The sequence below is a fragment of the Acipenser ruthenus genome, chromosome 13 (genome assembly GCF_902713425.1).
Source record: "Acipenser ruthenus chromosome 13, fAciRut3.2 maternal haplotype, whole genome shotgun sequence".
NCBI classification, from domain to species: domain Eukaryota; kingdom Metazoa; phylum Chordata; class Actinopteri; order Acipenseriformes; family Acipenseridae; genus Acipenser; species Acipenser ruthenus.
In genome coordinates this window covers 4,724,866-4,748,987 of record NC_081201.1, presented here as the reverse complement: position 1 = coordinate 4,748,987, position 24,122 = coordinate 4,724,866, and the positions used below count along the sequence as shown (strand labels likewise).

Below are 24,122 nucleotides of genomic sequence, written 5' to 3'. Positions count from 1 at the left end.
ATAAGGCAAGACTCTGTCAGTAAGCAAGCTTACAGTAATTAATTGCTTCGTCAAAATAGTTGTTATAGTGTAACCTGACATCACAAGTGATAAACACAAACATACAATGACTTTGTTATTATGTCTTATGATGCAGAAATAATAAAAGGAAAGCTCTGAAACATTACCACTAAAAATCAATAACCTTATAAGGTGCTTAACTGTAGCTTTCCTCGGATTCCAATAGATTTTATTTATTTATTTATTTAATTTTTTACTTGGAACATCGGTTGATCACAAAATTTCTCCGAAAAAGGGAAGTCACACCATGATCACCTGCACATCTCGTTTATATTAAAAGAAGATTTTTCATTTTTATAAACATGTCATTGAGGGACCTTTCCTAGCATGTAAACCCACTGTAAGTCATTTAATTGTATATCCACATGGTGTGACACACATGACAGGCTAAACAGTAAGGTGAACCCACCCACATACTTTGAGTAAAGTATGGCAAACAAAGATGCAAAATTAAAAAGGCATGTCTTAATTGTAAACCTGAACTAAAAGTGTTACAACAATTTTATTTGTTTAATTTAATAATTAAAGTTTGCCCCTTAACCACAGACAGGTTTTAATTCAGGTGTCACTTTACACACTAAAATTGCCTGGGCTGGAGGTTTAGCTACCAAAGAAAATCTCACAAAGCTAGGCCGCATTGATCCACCCAACCTCTTGTAAAACTGGTCTCCTCCAGAGCCCGAGTCCCATCTCCCACTCACTTGTCTTTCTTCATCAAATCCCCCTCCAGCACAGCCATGCTGACTGGCCTCTTCCTTTCCAGTGTCCCAGAGTCAAACTCGCTCCCGTGGTGGTTTGTGTGATTGTTGGGAGTCGGGGCAAACATCCCGGATACGTTGAAATCGATCTCTGAGGGACAAGACAACAAAACATATATTCAATTCAGTTCGTTATAGCTTAATTGCATTTCAGTTTCAAAAGGGAAGGGCCTGGAAAACAGCTGCAGAGCAAAATCACAAACTGTTACAAATACAAAGAATGACTGCAGTATGCATTAAAATATCCCAAGATTCAACTACTACACAAACTGTAAAAGCATTTGGTAAAAGAATGAATGCTCAAATTCTCCAGAGAGACCTTATTTGTTGTTAAGCTATTTTAATAAAAGGAGAACTGAAAACACAGAAGTTACAAAACAGCTCCAAAAGTAAAAGTCTACTGAACCAGGTTTAAGAAAAACAACAACTTATTTTTAGTACACTGCAAAATCACCATGTTGTTCAGTTTTCTGCCTGTTGGGGGCAGCAAACTATCACAATACAGAGCTACATCAATGTGCATCAAGCACAGGAAACTAAAACAAGCAAGCAAATTTAAGAAGCATATCATTTTGAGCAGTACAATATCTGAATTTGAATAACGTGAAGAGGTCATAATTGGTATTTGTATGTATGTAATGCTATCTTATCCACACACTGAAGTAGATCATGAATAAAGTTTTCACTTAGTGTTTTTGTAACTAGCCAACTCTCATATCTTGCTGCATTTTCTTCTGGTCCTCCATCCAATTAGAGCTTTACATCAAAGAGGGGGGGGTGGTCTATCTTAATTTTACTTTTTTTAAATCATCTACCCTCATCCCATGTCAGAACTCCCTTTCAAAACTGAAGGCTCTTTATCACTTTTAAATAAATGAAATTTAATTTAAATGCAATAAAAAAAACAAAAAAAATGTGTTCTTTCTTCTAAATTGACGGTAGGGTTCAGCAGAACATCTAAAAAGCATTAAAAACAAAATCTCAGTAGAAGAAACAGTAGAAAGCAGAGAGCATATCTCGATTTACCTTCAGGGAAGAACCAATCAGCATGCTGGATGATTGGCTCAATAATTGTTACTACGTAGACTGAAGTAGCGGCTGCCATCTCAGCAAGCGTTCTGCGTGGGGAGGGAGGGGAGGTGGTTAAAACAGCAGACAAGGCGAACAATACATCATCGACACGTAGGCTGCAGTGTGGGATACACAAGTACCAGACCTGCTTTTAATGGAAGCCTCGAGCCATCAATTTGTGATCTGTTGAAGAGATGACTAATCAACTAAACAGGTTGTAATGTTCTTTTTCTCTTTAATAAAACTGTACTTAAAAACAGTGAGAGGATCAGAATGTTCATGCATCACACTCCTAAAAACAGACTCCAACTAAGGAGCCAAAGCTCTTAGAAGTTCAACTTCAGCTCCTAGTTTGAGATGGCACAATTTAATTCTGTATCGCAGGCTTCACCCTGTGATCTCAACCCCACTCCTGCAGTGAGCAGTACCACTCCTCCTCACTCACCCTTCATTTTTAGCCCACAGCAGGTTAGGTCCCAACACGATTGCAATGTTGCTAGGGGTCATCTTGTTGACGGCACTTTCCTGTGCTAGCTTTGCAAGGAATTTGATTAGATACCTACACAAGGCAAAAATAAGGTAGAACAATCATTTGTAACAGTTCAGCAAATTACAATGCCGGTAACTTTCATTTATTTATTTATTTATTTATGGATCAGTTATTCAATAGGAAATCCGAATAGACGGAATCTACAGCCTACACCTGGGCACTATTATTACTTTAGAATCGCCTTTTATAAGTTTTATACAATGTACTGAAACAGTACAATATGTAAAGACAGCAATTAATACTTACAGCTACAGAATGTGTAGCACTGCATGCAATCTGCTTTAGTGCATTGTAATGAAATGGTGCCCTACCGAAAGTTTGCTTTGTTAGGCTTTGGCAGTTTGTCACAGATTACCCAGAGAGCCTGCAGTTTCTTGTCTGGGTCTGAGACGCTGCAAGAGAAGACAGAAAAGCGATAACAATGTCAATATGGCTGAAAAACAAACAACATTTTACATATATTGACTTCACAGTTTGCCTACCTATGGTTTATCTTTTCATAGTTAAATATGTTTTCATAGTTAACGTTATCTAATCTGGCCCTACCAACCTGCACACAAACACAAATTTAATTAATAATGAAATTTAAGATTTTGGGTAAAGCTGTATTTTAATGGGCATGTGTCTGTTTACAGTACTAACTAAATAACCAGCTTGCAAACATGTTAACAAATGTGTTTGTAAAGTCATTAGTAACAGTAATATATCATTTTCAAGTAAAGTTTCACTTGTCAGTGAAATGCATTTTTTAAAGTTCATTAGTAGTTTATGAAATCGGGTTACTACACGAATCATGAACAAATAAAATCAATATTTGTTGTAATTATACAAAAAAAAAGACTCGATTTTGAAAACCATACTTTGACGCCTGGATCCATTCATCATACAGGTGGAAAGTCATTAAGGGCTCTGGCAACTCTCTCACGTAAGACTTCAGTGCACCTACAATGTGAAAATAATATACATTACTCTTGCAGAAGAGGTGTAGTGGTTCTCGGTCACAGCATTACTTACTGTTCCATGCCATGGCTCCTGTCCAACCTCCATGAAACTTAATTTAAACTGATTTTGCTGACAACATGGGAAAATCCAGCACTCCCAAGATCATAATAATAAAGGCGATGATGGTATTTGATGTGGTTTGTCAACTGTGCGTTACTGAGTACAATGTACATGGCTGAGGATTTTCAAAGCTGTGGAGGGCAAAAGCCAAATTTAACCACCATATGAAAAGCAGGGACATTCTGTGTCGCTCTGAGGGACCAGGTCAGTCTGTATAGAGGTCTGTTTCAGAAACATCACAGAGCTTCAGTCAAGCAGACAAATAGAGGCGTTTAAAAGGAGTCAGAGAATTTAGGTCGCACAGGTTCAGAAGATACTGTATACAGAGCTGAAGAATAAATCTGAAATAATCCACTCTAGGCGTGACATACAGTAGGTATGATCTAATGCAACAGGGTCAGGCTGAAAGTGACCTTTAGCAAGTTTCCAACTAAATTGCTTCCATTCCTAGATATAATATAGAAAGGGTGTAAGATCCTTAGTATTTGGCTATGGAACTAGCTTCATTTCCCTTACAAGTATATGAGCAGCGCTGCCACTGGGGTCTTAAAATATGGCTTTATTTTTTTTAAATGAACCCTGGCTACACTGAGCTCAGTCGAAATATGTTTTGAAAATAAATGACTCTGGGAAAGTGAAATAGTTGAACTGTATACAGCAGCCATTCATCTTCTAAATTGCCTGCCCCAGACCTTTTTAATTCAAGAGAACAGCTCCAATGAAAATCTGCTGCTTGGAAAGTGTCTTATGTGTTTGCATTGCTTTTCTGCCAGTTTTTCCAATTGTGATACAAAGTCTTGGGCTTGAAACCTTTAGAGGACTCCTGCCCCCAGAGACGCATGTGACTTAATCAGAAATTGAGAAACCAAGGAATGGAACTATTAACACTCATGATACAGATATGAACAACAGGGCAGCTGAGTCTAGCAGGGACAAACCCAGGAGTGTTTAACTCCAGTCCATGTAGGGTAGGCTATTGTATTCTCTTCCACTCCAGGTCTTTGTTCTTGCTCAGTTTTTAGTGCATTTTAAAAGTTGCATTGCTTGTCGAGCATATAAACCACAACATATAATCTATAAATCTGTAGACAGCAGGATACAGTACAATTTTCAAAAACATCTTCCACTAGCTTGTTAGGAATCCCATTCCCAAGTTGTATTGACCACCTACCTCTATGCATAACTTAATGAACAATATTCATGATTTCTGAAACAAGCTTTGCATGTAAATGACTTTTTACTTCAGCTTGAGTGGCACACATGTTAGCATTAGAAGAGTCTTTTTAAAGAATATATTTTTATGTGAACTGCCACAAATCTCACAGTTATTAGCTCCTGCTGCAATAATACCAGATTTTTTTTTTTTTTTTTTTTTAAACCACAGGATGCTGTCTTCTGCCAAGTTAAATCACCAAATGTTTTATTAATCCATGCAGCGCTTTAATGGAAAAACCCACATGACTGCCACCTACTCTCCCACAGTTAGAAAAATAGTTTGAGTTGCAATGTCTGACCTTTTGTACCGACGAAGAGCCTTCATATACTGCAGGCTCAGGATTGTGTTCTGCTGCAGGTTTGAAGATATACAGGGCCATTTACATTTTTGGATCATGATTTAAGATTTTTTAATTGAAGGGCCATGCAAATTTTCTGTGAGCTGTACAACAATAGGTGAACTCTGTGTGTCTGAAAACCCATATCGTATAAATCTGCAATGCAGTACAAGTCTTCTAGTCTCTGTCAAACAAGGAAGGTAAACTTTCCTGGCGCTCTATGACATGATTTCTTCATTTCAAATGCAGTCTGTCTGTCATTTGTACAGGGTGACTCAGAATTGACAGAACATCGCAAAACCTGGAGGGGACGTGGAGGATGATATGCAAAGCAACAACGTCTAGGACACAGACACTGTGACACAACGTTTGGCCACCAGAGGGCTGTTCAATAATACAGTCAGCACTCGGATATACGACACTCAGATACACGTCGGTCGCGTTTTACCGTCCTTGTATTAAGAAACAAATCAATTCCCACTACATATATATGAAACAACTTAATGCACTTACCCGTCACACGTGATTTCCGACTCCGTCAGCAGTTTTCTGATACAAAGTCCATCTCTTCAATTTTACAATTTATTTGATTATCCGTCACCTGTGTTTTTTTTTTCTCGCATGCCCAATCAGTCTGTCTGATGCGAAAATGCAGCACAAACGAAGCAAACGAGACAAGCTACAGTAAATGTAAAACAGTTAAACAGTTTTAGATAATGTGATGTATTTTTGTATTTTTTTTAATCTGTGATTTTCAGTTGCTTTTGTGCATTTTCATTTGCAAGTGAACTGTGACATTAGGGCCTCATCGAGCACTACATTCTGAATACTGACTTTGAACAGTGTTTTAATTCTGGAAACTGTTTTTCTTTTTTTTGATAAATTGCATTGCCTTTTACGCAGTTCTGGGCATGGGTAACACTTTGATTTCATTTTGCTGTTGGGTCGTTAATGGGGAATTTTACATACTGCTACAATAAGTACCGGATTTAAAAGTATGTACTGTATTACAGTCCATGTGTCGTCTCTTTTGGCAAGTGATATTTTCAGAATCATATCGTTCTGAATTAAAATACTTCTGTTGAAAATATAGTTCTGTACCAACAAAACCAACTACAGTACATCTAAATGGAAGCCTACTTATTTTAAAACACTTTTCAGCTTTATTCATGAAATTGTATTTTTTTTTTTGTGTTCCCTGAAAAACGGACAAAGGTTGAAAGGGCCAAAATGAAATAATCAGATATGCGTCACACTTGTTCAACCATCACAGAAATCAAAATCTTATAGGGTCGAATACGTGAGTGCTGACTGTATCAACATTTAAGTAGAATTGAAAACAATGCAAACCAACCATGTTTCGCGAATTATGAATCACCTTGTACATGATGACAAGGACATTTCTGCCTTTAAAACGCTAACAGAAACCAATGGACTACAGGCCATACAACAGCTACTTATCATACAGTAATAAACCAATAATACCATTTCACCTATTACAATACATCTGAGACTGTTTACCATAAAAAAATTATATATATATATATATATATATATATATATATATATATATATATATATATATATATATATATATATAAAAAATCTTAATACAATATCCTACTAATCAATAACAGGTTTAGAGCTGTCTGTACCGGCGACAGCGTGAGGGTCTGAGTAAAACTCCTCGAGCTGGGAGGTGGAGCAGTCGAGAGCAGCCTTCAGTTTCTTTAGCTTGGATTGTCCGGCAGCAATCCTAAACAAGCCCTGCATGAGAACAGAGAGAGAGAGAAGGGGGGAGAAGGGGGGGGAGGGAAAGAGCATGTGTCAGGATCTTTTATTAAAAAAAAAAGAAAGTGTGTAATATAATCCTTATTTAATGGCCTGGACAAACCAACAGCTTGGATTGCTGACAACCTATATATATATATATATATATATATAAAAGCACCAGAGACCTCAGTATATTTACACAAAGACTGCACACTCCGTCGCTTACATATATATAATACTCGTCTGATACTGTGGAAAACAGCCATTATGCTTTTTGAAAGCAATGTCACACCAAGATCTGTACTGTATGAATTTAGAAGGGTGAAAGGCTTATCTCCCTGTCAGCAGTGTTAACAAGAGGAAGTGCTCCACAGAAACTGCCCTCTATGGACCACACAATGCAATATGCAGCATGGGCAGCTGAAACAGGAAGCGACTGTAAGCATGCGGCGTGTACTGTATCTACACATATACTGGCTATACACTAATTAAAACACAAGAGCAGCAGTCCGGCTGAAAACTTAATTCCCTGCAACAAACAAAGGTTCCCTCTTCAGTATTTCCTTGTTGGACTTCAATGTCAATCTTTCAGTTCAATACAATTCTAACAAAAGTGACAACAGACAAATAAAACAGGTCACTGAACTTGATTGCACAATAGGAGAGGTAGTTTCTCGAGGGTTAGAGCAATGCATTGGTGTAAAACAAATCACAAAGACGGCTGGTATTTTGTGTTGGTATACATCAGTTATTGTTAAATTAGTTATTGCTGAAGGAGCTTCTAACACATTACCCTGAGCATTCCATCTACCTCCAGACATTTGGTGCATTAAAGGGCAAATTGTGTTGCGTTGTGTGTTGGTCAAAGTGATCTTATATCCGACCATGGTAATGGGTTACCTCCTCCTTCATGCCAGTCTCTAACAGCATCATCACGCAGGCCTCGATGGGCAGAGCTATCTCACGGCTACTGCGTTTGAGGTGTTCTTCTAGTGCAGTCCCGAAGGCTGGCTTCTCCGTCCACGAATCTGGAGGAGTTTGCAGGGTTACACACACAAGCCTACTGTTGCTGTTAGTCCTGAACCCTCCTAATGTGATGCATTCAAACTAGTTTTTCATTGCAAAAAACAGGACTGTTTTAATAAATATATGCAACAAAGAATCTAAGTAACATCCTCTTATAAACAATTAAAGTAATTGAACTCCCAATAGCTGGATTGGGTACCTGCATAAACTCAATAGTCTAGAGGCATACAAGGACAGAACAGACAATGTTACAACTCATTTTGTACAGAAGAGAACCATACCTTAAAATAAATGTGTAATACAGTACAACATGTCAGCAACACCGTATTACTGATCAGACATGTCTTTAGTGACTAGATACCTTTTTCCGGCAGATGGTTGAACTCAATTAATGTAACCCTTTAACGTGCCATTCATTGGAGAAACCTGGCAATACTGACAATAGCACAGACCAGTGCATTATATGATTTACTAGAGAAGACAAACATTAGTGAGCTTTCACTCATGACAGATCATCTGGATCTAGCTAGCAGGAACTGGGCAAAATGTGTTAAGCCACAACCAATCGAATTTGTTTGCATTGTCCAACACCACAATGAGTGCAATAATTTAAACATAGAAAAAATGAAAAGCAGTGACATGATCGCAGTGGATTGATGATAAATGCATCAACAAAACACATTTTGCATTTGTGAAGCCACACTGGCTATACAAAAATGAAACAATTCCTGCAAGCCCTAGGTCTCACACACATCAATGGAAACAGCTCTGGGTTGAATTGGACATTTGTGTATATAATTAAAATGGATGGAAAAGAGGGCATCTTGTCACTCTAGGTCAATGCCAGACAGACAGCTGTTTAAGCAACAGAACGAAAGATTGGACAGATCTGCAGTTTCATTAGAGGAGGATTTAAGTTCAGTATCATTCACAAAAATAACAAAAAGGTGAGGATAAAATGGAAGATAAGAAAGGCTGCAGAGCTGGCACAAGCAAAACGATCCAGTCAGGAAAACAAAGGCATTACTGTACCTTGCTGGGCTTGGATGGTCGGTAGGGCCTTTTTTAACACTGCTAATGCCTTTCTATGGTACTCTGCTTGTTCTTCTAATAACTGAGAACAGAACCCACATTGTAAATACAAAAATACATTTAAAAAAGAGTTTATCTGGCACAATTTGCATTGTGTACAGCAAAACTAACCAAAACTAAAAAAAAAACAATATATAATGCATTTGAAAGCTAATCACAAAGTATTGTAACCAAATAAAAGAAGCCACCATGGTCGCCTCAGCTCATTATAAAGATTAACATTAAAAAGTCAATATATGGAAATGCTAGCACCTCAAAAAAAAAAAAAAAAAGTGCTTTGTAACTTACCATTACATAATAGCGTGCATAGTCCCCTTCTTTAGAAAAGAAATTATACATATCTGCTGCAAGCTGGTCCTATGGAAAAAGAGGAGGTAGTAAGTGTAACTAATTCTTAAGGATTGTTTTTAATTCTCCCCCCTCCCAAAGCCTAACAGGAATACTGTGCAGCTAGAAATGGTTTCCCCACTGTTACAGACCCGCATTGTGGCATGCTACACACTGCAGAACATGTTAATACTGGTTAATGTGACTAGACTAGTCTTAAATAGCAGAACAATGCTAGGTATTGGATAAAAAATGACCCTATGTTGGGGTCTATTTTAAAGATCCAAAGCAGTGGCAGAGCTAAATACTGCTAACTATTTATCTAATCTACAATGAAAATATAGTCAAATGAATACCACAAAGAATCATGTTTATACATTTTAGGACAACAGTATTCTGCCACCGGTAGTCATAAGCCCTAACTATTTTCAATGTTATTCATTTCTTTAATCAAATATTTTAATGAGAAATGAGAATTTAGTTACCAAAGTGCTAGACCAGTACCAGAAACCAACATGCGCCTAGCCAACCTCAAAGGCACTTGAATGTCAGATTTGAACATGAGGAAGTTTTGGTATTTACGGAGCATGAGATCATATTTCCTTAGTTTGTTTTACTGTATACACAGCATATTTATATTATGGGCTATATGCGTTTTGGCTATTTTCAGATTATGTGATAACAATTTTTACAAGCTTAAAAAGGGGTAAATCAAACTTGAGCAGGCAGGAATATAAAGAGCATATGGGAAGTGTTAATGAATTGACTGAATGTCTCAAAATAAAAGCGTTCTGGACCATCATATCAGGATTTCAGTTTATTTATTAAAAAGAAAAGAAAAAAAACAATCAATTTAAATTCTTTGAAAATAAACAATGACTCCTTTAGTGTAGCGTTTATCCATTCCAAGTCAATAATCTTTTATAAGCTGGTCAGATCCCTTCCCTGCATTGCTTGGTAAACAAAAAGGGCTTTGTGAAAAGGCAGCCGGTTTCCTTGAACCCCAGGACAGCTGTGTCTGATCAGCATTGTACAATGAACCAAGCAAATAATTCCTGTGCTTTTAAACATAGACTCTTTAACCTATATAATAAAACAGGCCCATGACTGACTCTTTGCCAAACACTGAAAAAAGGTTATATAACTTTAAACAGCGTATCCACTCTGAACCTGGTACTGGCCTTGTTTAACCAGACCTAAACCTTTTTTTTTCCTCAGTGTGTGTGTGTGCGTGTGCGTGTGCAATACCTTGCAGAGCTCTACTTTGTTGCCCGTCTCATCCATCTCCTCTTTGAGTGTCTCTGCTTTGGCTGTCAGTGCTTGGAAATTGGTTCCTAAAACGATGGATTTGGAAGCCTGGCTCCACCTGCAATGAACAAGGGGAAATCGGTCACTGGAGAAGAGAAACAGGGCTGGAACACATAGGGATATGTCCTAACTGCCTACCACACTGTACACAGCCACAAGAGCCAGGCTAAGCAACGGCAGGTTTAACAACAAGGGTTTGTAATATGTATTTAAACAAAAAACACATAAATTATTATTGCTTATTTATTATTGAATGAAGAGAAGCTTGCAATTCATAGCAGAGGAAATAATAAGATGACTTTAAAAAACACAGATGTTGCTATTCCCATATATAGCGATTACAACAGTCTACTGCACTGCATTTAATGAACAAACACAGGGAAAGACAGAAGAGTGGATTTGTGCCAAAACAGAAAAGCTGATCGCTGTTACCTGGCTCGAGCTGAATCCCAGTCCAGTACCATCTTCGCCAATTGCTTCCTCTGTTTCTGGATGTTTGGAATCTCCACCTTGGTAAAGTGAGAGGTTGCATTTAATATTAAAAAGCAGAAGCACTAGCAAAAAAAACCCTATTGCTTTCACAGTGGCCAAGAGTGGGGTTTGCAATATTTGCCTTCACTACTTCCCTCCCATAAGGTGACCTCAGACTTCCCTTCTCAACCCCACCCCTTCATCTCCCCACCCTGAACAGGATCTTTATAGCGTCAGTTGCTGTAGTTCTACCTGGTTCTACAGTGTCCTCACACAAGCACTGCATTGTGCATTGTAGTGAGGCTCTGCTGAGCTCTCCTGTGTACAGCAGGCAATTCAACAGTACTACTTCAGTAGCTTGTGGTATATATATAATAATTTTTTTTTTTTTAACAAAGTTTTGATTGTAACGGTCATGGTTTAGAAGGACGCAGGGCTGGGCTTGCCTCTGCGAGTTGGTTCAGCGGATCCAGGATGTCCTGCTCTATCTGCACCTCGTGCTGCGACAGCTCCATGGCCAGCTTGCTCTCCACGTCACTGCAGATGTCCATCATTTTACTGGAACACAAACACACACCGCATGCTAGAAGTCTCAAGGCTAACATGCAACTCGCTGTAATACCAAACAAATTCATTATAAATAATGGCCTACATGTACAAGCTTCCTAAGGCACTTTACAAACCACGAAGTAGCCTCTAAGTGCAAGTTGAACACAGTATTGACCTTTCTGCACTCAGACAGGAAGTCTATTCCTCAGATGGTTGCCTATTGCCTTGGTACTGCAACTTATTAATAGTGAGTTTTGCTTCTGCAGTTTCAGGTGTCTATATTAAAACTTACAGGCCCACTACACAGGAAGTACAGGGCTGCTTCAAAAAAGACCAACATTGAGTGATACACCAAAAAATTGCAATGCTTAGCTACCATGAAAAGTGTTTACAACCTGCATTTAGACGGCTGACCCAATTATAAATGATTTAGTACCAACAACTGACTTTGTTCTTTTTCTTAAGTTTCTGTTGACATATGATATATTTCTGAAACTTTGTTATTTGTAGATTTTATTCCAAATTGTTAACTCCTTACCAGATATTTCAACTTAAATAGACACTACTCATCCCCTATTACCTGCATGCTATGGTCATTTATCACTTATCTCTATTCTGCTGATGTGTCAATAAAACAACTGTGCTCATTTCAGCTGAATTTCTGGGCTCTGCACTGCTAGTTAGTTGAACTACTCACCCAATAAGAGACTCTTCACCTAGCAAACAACCCCCTTCCTGCATACATTGTGAAAGTGCTGTTAATGGGAGTTTTTTCTGAAACACAAAAATCAAACCAATTAAACATAAAATGCAGTCTCTCACTCTCTCTCTCTCTCTCTCTCTCACAGTTCTGCATGTAGGTTGAGAGTACTTACATGTCTCTTCTCTGCGTCTGTCCCAATCTGACCTTGCAAACATGTTACCAGCCGTTTCTGAGTATTGTGGGAAACCATTCTCACTACATCCAAGCGTTTCTCTATCTGAAAAATGGAAAGAAACAATAAGGATTGCTTCCTCCTAAAGACTCAACAAGTGAGTCCATCACAAAACACCAAAAACAAAGATTATTCAAGTGTAATGTGTTAAGGGTGATTCATTGGATCGGGAAGAAAACTGAGGAGAAAGCAAAAATAAGAGTGACGGTTATAATATAATGCAAGAATCAAGTAACCGAGTAAATATTTGTGGTGAGCTAGGGCAAAAGCTGTGAGGTTGTATAGGTGCCTTTCCATTGCAAAATCCATTGAACAATGGTGTGCTAAGGACCACCTTTATTATCTATTTTTAAGAACTGCCTTCTGTTCTTGTAAGTTGTATTTTACTCCCTATATTTCAGTACATTCTCTCTTGAAGCCAGTTATTAGTAATTGTTTTTGTTTCTGTTGGCATGTGTGCAAAAATGCAGCGAACAACATTGGAGCATGATTGACCACAGCTTGTATGAAGCTGCTTTGCACAAATGACTCAACAGAGCAGTGTCGTAGGTCCTCTCGGGGAGTGGCTGAGGCTGCCTGATTAAAATGTACAAAACCAGCAATATGCAGCAGAGGCTGTTTGGCTCAGTGGTGTGCCATAAAAGAGGGATTCCCATCTTAAAACAGATGCTTCAAACACTACAAACAATGGATATTTGTAGTTGCTAAACAGTTGATTCCCTAAAGCAGCCACTCTTGGTTAATAATTTACATTTTTTTCTTGATATCTACCCGGAGACACTTGGCGGGAATAAGAAACTGTTATGTAATTGTTCTCTTTTGTTAAAAAAAAAAAACACAAACCCAAATGCATCTTTGAGATTTACAGTATACCAGCTGCCATTACTAGCATCAGGTGACACTGTCAGGTGCTTCCAAGTCAGCAGTAAACAGTGGTTGACGTCTGGGAGGGGGTGGATAAGGGTTCTTTGTAGCTGGGAGGGGGTGATAAGGGTTAGCAGCACTTTGACAGCTCAGAGACCTTTATCTCATAGATTGCAGAACTTGTTCCTGAATGTATGAGTGCGGTTGAGACAGAGACAAACAACCTGAGTTTCCTGATTGAAAAATCAAAGTAACTGAAGACTCTTCCTTTAGTATTTATTTTCATAAGTCATAGGTGACAGCAGTTTGATGGTTCAGCCTGGAATTTGCTGATGCAGTACTCCATGCCCAGGAGCATGCTAAAACTTCTTATCGAGTACCAGTAGGATCTTTGTTCTGCTCCACAGTAAAAGTAACAATTTCTATTGCCCCAAGGTAGTAACAACTGTTCACTGTTTCTGGGAAATTACTGAACAACACTTAATTACTGCGCCTGCCAACACCTAATGTAGATCACTAACCCTTCTTTCACAGTACGTTTTCACTTTGTTGTAGGTGCAGTGCAGTAATCAGAACACCAGTCTCTGCGACAATGGTTTCTAGATCTAAAGCCCCCTACTTGGAACACGCAGAGTAGGAAGTGGTTATTTTGTGACCTTCTCAAGGAGGACCACAGGAATTGTGTCTGGATTCCAAACTTCCACTTTTTTTGTGCAGCAGACCAGAAGAGAAAAAAAACAAAACGTTAAACGCTTACTACAAGAAAAAAAACTGAATGAGATTTACAATATTCTGCTTTCAAACTCAAAAATGACTTATGGAGCAAAGTGCCCAAGTTACAAGCACACACAGTATGCTGGTGGCTATCCAAAGAACTGAGCTCAGAAATTGCATGGGCTGTCTTCTGAGATAAGAGGCTCCCTCAGAATCAACATTTCAAGAGTCACATTTTCCATTTGGGCGTTGCCTCCATGACCTGGCCTGGGAACTCATAGCTGTTGTAATTCTTGAGTGCTCATTGCTGGCAGAAAGACAAGGGAAACAACGAAGTACCTCCTGGCTTCACTTTCCCATTAGTTTGCTTGTGTTTCTATTGTCAAGGTGATCCCACACTCAGCAGTGTCACAGACAATGTGCTGAGATTGCACGAAGCGTGCGCAATATATGAGACACTGGTTTCCTCTTTTCATTGTGAAAGGAGCATCAGCGACAAACAAGGAGACTGGTGATTCATCTACCCCCTAAAAGGATGTGCTTTGTTATATATTTAAGTGAGAAATAGGATAAATAAATAAATACGATTGTCAAACATAAGACATTTAACTGCGTCATGACACGAGATACTGGTGTCACGTTAGTGGGTACCAACATGGCAAAGCCGCGGAGGTTATCCAAGTTAAATCAACCTGAACGCCTCTTCTGGGAGGTATTCAGGTTTATAACTCTCTCTCCAACTTGTCACCAGTGAATGCAAGTTAATTTTTTTCACTAAAACAAGCTGTTTTAAAAAAAATAAAAATAAAAAAAAAGTCATCTGTTTAGTAGGTCAACACTATAGCAATTACAAAAACGCGATTCTGTTTTCATAAAAAATTCTGTACTATCGAATAAATTCAATCAACGAATATGCTGGTCTACAATTCTGATGTTTGTTTGATTTTTGAAAATGTATTCTCCATTATGGTCTACACTAGAGTAAACAAAATCAGACATTTGAATTTGATATATTTCTACTTTATTTTAAAACGTACACTTTACTAGGTCTTACGGATTGTGCCTCCAAGTATCCACAATATAAATTCAGAACATCAAAGTGCAAGCTGTAAGAAAATGACACGTTTTATGTTTTCCCATAAAAATATGCAGATGACAACGTCCTTATCTTTATTATGGTCCACTAAGAGACTGCACTTCCCCTGTTCAGAGAACCATTATTCCGAGGGAAAAATATATATAATAAATGAAAAACAGAAAAGCCCTTGGCCGTCAGCCCGAACAGCTCTTTAATCAACCTCAGGTCACTGGAACCTCTCCTATACTGTGCTAACAAAGCACTTTGTTAAAAGGAAAGAGGTTAATATAGGCAGAACTAATGTACACTGTAGAATAAACCATCAAGAAAGCATTGTCAGAGCATTCCCTACTTGGTTGAATTACATTATTTTGTCAAATAATAAATAAATTAAATACATTTGTATATTTAGCAGACACCTTTATACAAGGTGACTTGCACAGACTAGGGTGTGTTAATTATGCATCATTTACAACAACATCTCACCCGAAAGAGGTTAAAAGACTTGCTCAGGGTCACACAGCGAGTCAGTGAGTGAGCCGGGATTTGAGCAAGCCCTTTTCTTTAACCACTGGACCACACAGCCTCCTAGGACATCCAAAACCCCTGTCCCCTCCCTCATTGCCCTGCCTAGTGAATGTACTGTGGTTTCAGAAAAAAAGAAATCATTTAAAACAAGGAAGTTTTACCAGCAACAGGTCATCACTCAGGACCTCAGTTTTCTCTGCCCTGTAAAAATAAAAGAAAACGAGAGATTAGTGATACAATAAGATTCGCTGCATTTCACACACAATCTGTAATTATAGTTAAAGAACGATTAACCATCCTAAACATTCACTATTCGTTCTACGAGTTGGCTGGAATATGGGAATGGAACAATCATATATTAAAAGTGTATTATCTCGGGACCTTCTAGGCTTCCAAAATAAGACTACTGAGCCAAAACATCAACTGTGTTGCATTTACACAAACTACCAGACTAAATGTGAAGCATGGGTCTGGATAATCATCAGCATTAAACTAACGCCTTCATATATATATATATATATATATATATATATATATATATATATATATAGCTCTGGAAAAAATTAAGAGACCACTGCAAAATTATCAGTTTCTCTGGTTTTACTATTTATAGGTATGTGTTTGGGTAAAATGAACATTTTTGTTTTATTCTATAAACTACTGACAACATTTCTCCCAAATTCCAAATAAAAATATTGTCATTTAGAGCATATATTTGCAGAAAATGACAACTGGTCAAAATAACAAAAAAGATGCAGTGTTGTCAGACCTTGAATAATGCAAAGAAAATAAGTTCATATTCATTTTTAAACACCACAATACTAATGTTTTAACTTAGGAAGAGTTCAGAAATCAATATTTGGTGGAATAACCCTGATTTTCAAGCACAGCTTTCATGCGTCTTGGCATGCTCTCCACCAGTCTTTCACATTGATGTTGGGTGACTTTATGCCACTCCTGGCGCAAAAATTCAAGCAGCTCGGCTTTGTTTGATGGCTTGTGACCATCCATCTTCCTCTTGATCACATTCCAGAGGTTTTCAATGGGGTTCAGGTCTGGAGATTGGGCTGACCATGACAGGGTCTTGATCTGGTGGTCCTCCATCCACACCTTGATTGACCTGGCTGTGTGGCATGGAGCATTGTCCTGCTGGAAAAACCAATCCTCAGAGTTGGGGAACATTGTCAGAGCAGAAGGAAGCAAGTTTTCTTCCAGGACAACCTTGTACTTGGCTTGATTCATGCCAAAGCTGCCCGATTCCAGCCTTGCTGAAGCACCCCCAGATCATCACCAATCCTCCACCACATTTCACAGTGGGTGCGAGACACTGTGGCTTGTAGGCCTCTCCAGGTCTCCATCTAACCATTAGACGACCAGGTGTTGGGCAAAGCTGAAAACTGGACTCATCTGGGGGTGCTTCAGCAAGGCTGGAATCGGGCAGATTTGTCTTTGTGAAGGACGCATGAATCAAGCCAAGTACAAGGTTGTCCTGGAAGAAAACATTATTCGAAGTCTGACAACACTGCATCTTTTTTGTTATTTTGACCAGTTGTCATTTTCTGCAAATAAATGCTCTAAATGACAATATTTGTATTTGGAATTTGGGAGAAAGGTTGTCAGTAGTTTATAAAATAAAACAAAAATGTTCATTTTACCCAAACACATACCTATAAATAGTAAAACCAGAGAAACTGATAATTTTGCAGTGGTCTCTTAATTTTTTCCAGAGCTGTGTGTGTATATATATTATATATATATATATATATATATATATATATATATATATATATATATATATATATATATATATATATTAAATGAGGACTTTTCCTTAATAAGATCCATTTGTGTTTTCGAAGTGTTAAAATCAAATGTGCTAAATATAAAAACAATATAAAAACAGTTATGTTGTAAATCGTGACAAGTCACACTACTGGATAACAGACTTATTGTTTTATGTATTTAAAAAAAGCTTTACAATGCACTGTATCTGTTTGACATTTATTATAAAGACTTGGTAGGGCCAATCTGTTCAGAGAGGGGCTGTTTTGAAATGCTCCTGGTCAGAGTGCAGAAGTATAAATCAGGGTCTGGTAAACATAGGACATAGAACTGTGGACTATAAATAGACGTCTGCAGTCAATGGGAGAATTCCGGGGTCAGACACATCACACAGTGAAACATGCAGACCACAGAACACAGCTGAAAAGTACTTGCAGGACTTCATTTCAGAAGCTGGACATCAATCTGTAAAACTAGCTCATCATATCATTACTTGTTCTGACCAGGCAGTATTTAGGAAACATGTGGTTGATATAGAATTACGCCTCTGTAGGGCCAAACAATCCATTGCCACTGATGAAAGCCACTCAACTAGGGTCCTTTCCATCTTAATTAGTGAACTATAGTATTTAAGCACTGCAATTACAATATAATAGAGTATACCACCCAACCCTACCTTTACCCCATAGGCAAAACCTGCTAGAAGATGGGACTGAAGTAGGTGCAGCTCCTCCATATTAACAACTGCCAGGCATGGTTTACTGGGCATGCACAGTTAGGTGCAGCAAATTAAGGCATAAAAAAGAGACTCTATTCATACAGAGGACTGCAGTGCACCTTCATTGCTGATACCACTAATGGTTTACGAATACTATACTACAAGGTAGTCACAGTTTATTGGAATACCAAGACTTAGAGATTCAATGGTGTTGGTCAACCATGTTGGCCAATGTGTTAGAAAGCTACTGGCTATGGAAGAATACAGCAGTGTGTTTACATAGGTATGTTGTATAAGCCAGATGGAATTCCAGGCAGAAAAAAAACAAAACATGGAGAAATGCTGTGCTGATAAACAGGCCCTGCATAAATGCTGATTCAGACAGCAATCAGGGCTCTGCAATAAAAAAGCAGGGACCTTTATTTCAAGGGCAAAGTCAATCCAGCTGCTTCTTATTAAAGTGGTTCCCATGGCAATTGTATTGAGCGTAGACGTCAACACGCCCCCCTGCATTCAGTGCAATGATGTTGTGTGTGAACTTAGAGTATATGCGCTAGACAGACAGTCACCCTTTGCTCCCTCAACATTTGAAGTCAAGTTGTACCCGTTAAAGCTTTTAATACTGTATCCATAGCACAATGGTCTTTTCAGACAGCTACACTAACTCTGTGGTGAACAGAGGGCGTTATTGAGCCATGGACTTGCTCAATACAAACAGTACAGTGTGAAAGTAGTTCTGTCACAAAGCATTATAGTTGTTTTTTAACTATCCAGTTATACCGTAAAAAACATCATAAAAGTTGCCAATACTGTGTGCAACTAATTTATTTAGTACAGTTCGTACTATATATATATATCTGACACCTGAGAAATACCCAAATGATTTACTAATCCTGACCCTGAGACCAAAACCAGCCTGGGTTTGTCCTCGGTATCTAGTGCTATCGCTTTAATATCTTCTTAAAATATCAGCACCGAACAGTTTGATCTTGGACTCTCTTGCTATATGGAAGCTATACTTATTTCTTCATGTTAAGGGGGTGACTGTATGAGACAGGTTCATTACTAAAGTTACAGGATCATCTAACAACCAGTTTGCGCAATTTTTCGACCTAGATCCAGAAAAAACAACTGGCCTGAGAGCCGCCTAACTCCAGCGCATGACGAGGTGCGACTGTCTGAACTGCAGGTGAATTAAAAGTTAAGCTCAAGTCACGTAACAGCAGTAAATAGTTTAGGGAAAGCCTTTGAACATGGAGAGCCTTCACTGGGAAAGGGGAAGGCGACACTTGGGATAGGATTGTAAGGTACAATCTGTTTCGTTTTAGCAGTGCATTATTAAGAATGACCAGTGCAGTACAGTTTGGCTTAATTGCAACACAGTGCTCACAAAAGTAGGTTAGGGGAAGATGGTGGAAAACGAAAATAAAGCATATGACCATTTACAGTAATAGTGTGTTGTGATTTGTTTGTACTTAAGCTAAAAATAAAACACATTTCAGGAAGCGACTAGTTTTTGGTTTATAAAAATCCTAAAGCTGAACTTTAGCTGAAAAATAAATAAATAAAATAATAGTAATGAAAAAATATTCTTTAACTCCAGTTCCCGTTTTAAATCTACTTTGCTGGAAACTTAGCACGCAGAATATAACCAGACTGAAAAAAAGAAAAAAAGACACGATGATCAGTTTCCCACTCTAGAACGAAGAGGCCTGTGGTGAATGTTGTAAGCAGTTCCAGCGACTTAAAAGTAATTATCCAAATGAAAAACAGGCCAGCTGGCACCTCCAGCCATAAAGTGCAATGTACAGTGAAAGGTTCTGCAATTAAAGCAGCAATCCAGTTTTTTTATGCTACTTTTGATCACAGAAGATTTCAACATCCACTTGCGTCTACTGTAACGAGTGTAGGCCAAGTTTTGCTTCGATTAGATTAGCGGTTTTGGAGGTACCACTCAACCAATCAGCTGCAATTTGAGCTGCTGTAAGCAGTTTCCGACTAGATGATGCTTGTAACTTTGTCGTAAAATCCAAAATGCCTCCAAACCATGTGAACAATCGTGTTCGGCTGTGGACATTGGTTCCCATTGGTGTCTACAACTCTGTGAAATGTCAAGAGTTTTTCTGCAACGGTTTTCATTTTACGCAACTTTTAAGGTTTTGTTGGTGGAAAGAAAAAAAATATATATATATATATATTATTATTATTATTATTATTATTATTATTATTATTATCATCATCATCATCATCATCATCATCAACAACAGGCTTCCCAGACATGGGCTTGGAAGCCTAATAATAATAATAATAATAATAATAATAATAATAATAATAATAATATAAAACAGCTTAGGAACCCAAACACGGTAAATAACCTACAGTAAAGTGCTCCAGGGGATGTTTGGGACAGTGATCCATCTCACTTTGCTGTCAAGACACCCGATTCAGTGCCTCTCACATAAATACTCCTGCGTAAATGCAGAAACTATTTACTCTTGTAGCGTCAGTGCAATCTTTCTCTCACATGCACACAGACACAAATCACACTGGTCCGAAAGAATGTGCTTTATTTAAAATGAGAGAGAGAGAGAGAGAGAGAGAGAGAGAGAGAGAGAGAGAGAGAGAGAGAGAGATTTGTTTTGTGTCACATCATTGTCTAGACAGACGTCTGTCACTTCTTCTGAAAGTTCCAACTGTGCGCTGAAGGTTCTAACATGTTCTGGTACTAAACAAACAAACACACTTGCTAAATATATTTATCATTCAATCACGTAAGCCGCTCGTTGATTGATTTACATTTAAAACATCCTGGAAAAATACCAGTGTACAAATGAAAATCAAACACACCCTCAATGTTAAGGAACAATGTCAAGTTCCATCACAATTTCATGACCGGTTATAAAGATAAGAGAAATTCTGACATATGTATGTACTGTACAAATACACACATCTGCATAGCATCTATTTATCTATGTATCATCTATTTTAGCATTCATTGCAGCCATTTTCTTTGGCAAGGAGTAACTAGTGGTTAAACGTTCACTACAAATCAACCCAACATTGCTCAGGAGGCCACTGGCTGCCCTTTGCAGAATTTTTCATTAAACAGAACGCTGTCCTTATTGAAGAAACACCTAGATAAACTGCAAAATAAGAAATATTCTAATGTATTTGATGAAAATACCCTTAAACAATGAGTTTAAAATCTGCAGCTTGATGCTTGTTGATGGCAGGCAAAAGCCTTTCAAAACAGCAGTTTTCAGTAAGGTGGTAAAGTTGCAAAGGCATAGTACTTTACTAACGGTTTAACCGGAAAATACAGTTTTTAATCAGGGACCTGCGTTAACACAATCAAGGAAGCTGAACAAGGGCCAAGCGCTTTGTTACACTAGCTGCCATACACTATGGCATGTACAGTAACTGCAGTTTCCTTGCGAGTGAATTCCTACTCCCTCCTCGCTGCCAGCTTGTCTCCCAGTACGAAGCACATGGTTTGGCTCCTTTTTCAGGAGGTCTGGAATTCATTCCTGCGCTACAACATGTACTTCCTGTTATCAGCATTCCGCAGAGTTTGTTATGGCAACAGGTTGACTCCAGTCAAACAGGACGCGGCTGGAAGGGAGCTGTGATGTACCTCACAGCACAGTAGTTTCAAGGGGAGGACAGGGTGGGGCACAATCCACAGATCACCTTTTTTTTAAAATCTTTCAGCTGCCTCAGGTTACAGTTCTGCAAATTTGAGAATTTAAAAAAAGTGCACTGCATATTGTGAAGCATACTGTACTGTAATGAGACTGGAATTTTGATTAATATTCAAGATCACAAGCGCAGTACTGTAGCAGCTCCTGTTTCTTGTTTCCCAGGCCCTTGGCTCACCTGCCTTAGCAACAAGAGAGGGTTTGTGAAAGCCAGCTCACTTCCTTTCCGAACAGCCACAAGCAGTATGCAGACCACAACACAGCACAGAGAGTGTGGACAGGTCAGTTCTCAGCAAGGGAAGGATTACAGAATACACTAGTGAGCTGTGATGCAAGTCTTTTTTCACAAAGCTCCGGGATACCGGGGGGATTGACGTATTGCTGGGTCATTATTATTGCTGCTGCTGACACACCACCCCCTCCTTAGGCATGCTGACATCACACAGTGAAAAACAGAACCCTTAGTCACTCTGTCTGGGAGAGAGGTTTGCAGCTGTATTGGAGTGTTATTACAATACTGTATGCACAGAGGTACATGTAGTCAAAAGAGGCAGCTCAAGAAATGCCTGCTCTGCTCCTTCCCTATCGCTGCTCGCCTCCAATTCAAAACACTTGTACTCACCTATCGCTGTCTCGACCTTTCTGCTCCCTCCTACCTCCAGACTATCATTTCTCCTTACACCCCCTCTGGTCTTCCACCACCGGCAGATTAGCTGTACCCCACCACTCCCCTCCACTCCCCTGCTTGCAGAGCCTGCCCCTTCTCCACCCTTGCCCCTTCAGTGGACTGCTCAGTCCCTGACCACCTTCCGGCGCCTCCTCAAGACACACCTGTTCAGACAGCATCTGTAAATCTCACACCTCTCGACTATACTGCACTATATGGCACCCAATTGTACCAGTACTTGCATCAGCTTGTACTTCCACTGAACTTCACCATGCCTTGCTGTATTCTACTACTGCTCTTAATTATAACTACTTCCTGTATCTTGTACTTGATTTTACTCTTATAGGTATTGAAATCGTTCTTATCCATTTATTGTACTTTACTACGTGCTCTTAATGGACTTTACTAGTATAAGCAAATATTTTTACTAGAAGTTTAACTGCTTTTAGTTGAACTTGCTCTTAAATGTAATTATTTACTGTATTCCTTATTTTAAATTGATTTTACTTTATAAGTGCTCTTATCTGTAATGTGATATTTTGTAATGTGATACTTTACAATGTGATATTTTATAACAAATGTAAGTCACCCTGGATAAGGGCGTCTGCTAATTAATAAATACATAAATAAATAAATAAATAATATTACTAATAAAAAGTCCTTCTTAGCTAAATTAACTTGAACCTGATCCATCCCTAATGCAAAAAACCCATGCATTTCTATAATGCTGGCCAGAAAGGTGATGTTTATACCACAGGAACAATCCTTTGTGCTTTTTTTTTTTTTTATGTACCCTAAAAAAAAACAAAAAAAACACAACATTCGAGATGTGGAAGGCTTGTGGAAGATACTTCTTAAACATCCAAAACTTAGTTGGGTTCTTATGATAAGCTGCACAATATATTTCAGCAAGCACAAACGGCCTGACTACTGTACAGTCTTTGTATTCTAACTATGTCATGCTCTCAGACACTGTTACACACAGGCACGGAATCAAATAAATGTAGTAGGCATTTTAGTACACGTAATGCAGAACATTTAAGAGATAGTATTGAACATTAAATTATATATATATATATATATATATATATATATATATATATATATATATATATATATATATATATATATATATATATATATATTAGCTCAAACAGCCAGCTGCCCTTTTTATATATATATATATATATATATATATATATATATATATAAAGTACAGATGTATCATTTTAATTGAATAATACATTCAATTTTTTATTATTATCAATTACCTGCAGTCCTGTTTAGGTTATATTTCTTTATTTCATGGCACTAGTGGCTCAGACACTTAGTATGCATCCCTAATGTCATCTCTAAACACCGCCAGGAATGACATGCGGTGATGACTGGGGTCGCCTGACTCCAAGCTGCCCTCCATTACCAGCTCTGGATCAGTATGACAGAAAGGATCAGGAGAGCACAGACTGTACCAGGGCAGTGTGACTGTGTGGATCCGGACTGGCAGTATCATTCTCTAGATGCTCTCTCAGCTCTTACCC

The 24,122-nt window shown here is 38.4% G+C and overlaps 1 protein-coding gene across 5 annotated transcripts in view; it reads right to left on the bottom strand.

The window, feature by feature from the left end:
* Nucleotides 1–24,122, bottom strand: part of LOC117418101 (rho GTPase-activating protein 17) — a 47,917-nt gene that overhangs the window by 7,796 nt on the left and 15,999 nt on the right. For all 5 annotated transcript variants that reach the window (XM_034030695.3, XM_034030696.3, XM_034030694.3 and 2 more), the window contains exons 2-16: nt 15,881–15,920; nt 12,476–12,580; nt 12,298–12,374; nt 11,498–11,609; nt 11,013–11,089; nt 10,521–10,638; nt 9,234–9,302; nt 8,886–8,967; nt 7,728–7,855; nt 6,710–6,821; nt 3,300–3,381; nt 2,751–2,831; nt 2,335–2,448; nt 1,845–1,936; nt 762–909 (exon numbers count right to left, since the gene is read on the bottom strand). In XM_034030695.3, coding sequence (XP_033886586.2) covers nt 762–909; nt 1,845–1,936; nt 2,335–2,448; nt 2,751–2,831; nt 3,300–3,381; nt 6,710–6,821; nt 7,728–7,855; nt 8,886–8,967; nt 9,234–9,302; nt 10,521–10,638; nt 11,013–11,089; nt 11,498–11,609; nt 12,298–12,374; nt 12,476–12,580; nt 15,881–15,920 — 1,437 coding nt within the window. The remainder of the gene's footprint in view (nt 1–761; nt 910–1,844; nt 1,937–2,334; nt 2,449–2,750; nt 2,832–3,299; nt 3,382–6,709; nt 6,822–7,727; nt 7,856–8,885; nt 8,968–9,233; nt 9,303–10,520; nt 10,639–11,012; nt 11,090–11,497; nt 11,610–12,297; nt 12,375–12,475; nt 12,581–15,880; nt 15,921–24,122) is intronic.